We start from the raw sequence: 2,223 nt of genomic DNA on the forward strand, positions 1-2,223 counted from the left end.
TCATTTGGTTCAGCACAAATGAAGCAGTAATAGTGTCCCGAACTGGATGTAGACCCGGCGTGCACTATAACTGCATAAAGATCGTACTTCATTTGTTCCTGTCGAGACAAGTAAAAATTGAAAATAACAACAAGTTACAGCTAACAAAGGATGAAACGAAGGGAAGAAAGTTGTGAAAAAGTAAATGTACTAACAGATACTCACATTATTGGTTTGGTTGTTATCGGTGTAAGGAAGCAAGTCCAGCTCCAGCGGAAAGGAGACATGCTTGTCAACCTTCCACACAACTGAACCATCATTCTGGAATCTCTTCAAATGAAAGACAGCAACGGAGGGGGCGGAATCTATCATCAACTTCTTCTCAATTGACACTTGCGCCTTACATCTTTCACAAGTATACTTGATCTCTGGATCGTCAAGCTTCTCAACTCGAGTGAAAGACTCCAACGCTGAATGCAAGCTGTTGGCATTTTTGATCTCCAGACTCACGTCTATGAGAGGCTCGTAAGTGTTCGAGAAGTGGCCGCAGTTGCAACAGCGAACCTGCAATTCGAGAAAGACAGATTAACACTACAAACTTCATATATAGAAGCTACATATGGATAATAAGATAGTATTCTGGTATGCTTACCTTGCTGACAAGCCGGCCGCCAAAAACTTGTTGGACAACGTCACTGCATCGGCTTTCAAGCCTATTGAGAAAGTATTGCAAGAATTCGTGAGCATCTTCTTGCTGATACTTATGGAAACCAGATGAAAAATCTGATATTTTCACAACATTAAGGACCACAAACTACACAACCATTCAACATCGATGAGAATGTTGTTTTGATGCTTACAGTAGCAACATGTAAAATCAAAAGTAAACTTCAGAAGGAAATAAATAAATGACATGAGCAAGGATACAACTCAAATTCTCAACAAATCTCCACGGTGAGATAGAACGACCCTCATAAGCCTCATAAGCCAATGAAAAGCCAATAAGCTCTTTGAAAACGCAGATTAAACAGAAACCTGCAACGACTATACAAAAACAAGAAATCAACAGAATATCAGTAATAACTCGAAATGGAACAAAACAACAGATATCTTTGAGAAAAAATTGTCCTTACGATCACATGGCACTACATGAGTATGCAGAAGGATGTCAAACAATGGCACCGTGTGCATGAAACATTGCAATACCGCATTCAGAAAGCATGTGTTCCCTAAGTTGAGTAGTCCAGCACCCTAATACAACAACAAAAATATGAGAATCTTAACTGATATATACATACAAATATACATACATACACACATATAGTTGATACAAATATAACAGAAATGTTATGCATAATATACATACATTTAGTCGAGGTGCATGAAGCTAGACCAGACACTACAATCAATTAAGATGCCATAACAATTAACTAAAAGTAGCTGGTAGATGTATAGCATGATATAATTCATGTATAACTAGTCTATAATTTATGTATATTGACTAAAAGTATAGGCTAAAAGGGATAAATTGTTTATTTGATTATAAGAGTTTAAAAAGTCCATACCTTGTAAGTTTTTAACATAATATTAGATGTCCACACAGGCTTATTTTCTTCATTTTGCCTTGTAAAATCACACTTGGGCTCAAGTGACTTGATGGGCTTTGATTCAAAATCATACTTGGGCCCAACTAACTCAATGGGCGTAGCTTCCAAATCACACTTGGGCCCAACTGTGGTAATGGGCTTAACCTCAAAATCAAATTTGGGCTGAGTAATGAGCTTAACTTCAAAATCATATTTGGGCTTAGCATCAATTGGCCCATCATTAGCAAACCATTCTGATTCCACTATATCTGAATCATCAGAAGAACTAGAACTATCAATCCAAGGATCAGAATCAGAAGATTCAGCACATTTGATGTCTCCTTTTTCCCAAAAAACATCATTTTCCAAACCAATCAAATTCTTAAAAGAATCAACTGACTTAACAGGCTTGTGTTGATTTTTTTTGTCATCCATGGAAAGAAAAGCAACAAAAAAATGATAAAATCAAGAATTTTTTTTGGAAAAAAAATCAAGATTGGTTTTTCAATGAAATCAAGATTTCTTTGGAAAAAAAATTCAAATTTTTTTGTGGAAAGAATGGGATTTTAAGGCTTTTTAAGACAAGGGAATTCTTTGTAATGATGAGGAAAACAACATATAGAATGAGGTTTTATATAGAAAATGAAATCAAAAAATA

At 35.7% G+C, this 2,223-nt stretch overlaps 1 protein-coding gene across 1 annotated transcript; it reads right to left on the bottom strand.

Moving 5' to 3' along the window:
* Positions 1-43: 43 nt before the first annotated feature.
* LOC124893292 (ubiquitin carboxyl-terminal hydrolase 20-like) lies at positions 44-2,000 on the bottom strand (the record flags this gene model as incomplete). Its single annotated transcript, XM_047404330.1, has 6 exons — positions 1,545-2,000; positions 1,113-1,230; positions 893-1,014; positions 632-793; positions 205-543; positions 44-98 (listed from the first exon to the last, which is right to left on the bottom strand). Coding segments are annotated over exons 1-6 (1,252 nt in total), but the record flags the coding sequence as incomplete, so codon positions are not given.
* Between the last annotated feature and the right edge of the window lie 223 nt (positions 2,001-2,223).

The sequence above is a fragment of the Capsicum annuum genome, unplaced genomic scaffold, assembly GCF_002878395.1.
Source record: "Capsicum annuum cultivar UCD-10X-F1 unplaced genomic scaffold, UCD10Xv1.1 ctg56984, whole genome shotgun sequence".
In the NCBI taxonomy this organism is placed as follows: Eukaryota; Viridiplantae; Streptophyta; class Magnoliopsida; order Solanales; family Solanaceae; genus Capsicum; species Capsicum annuum.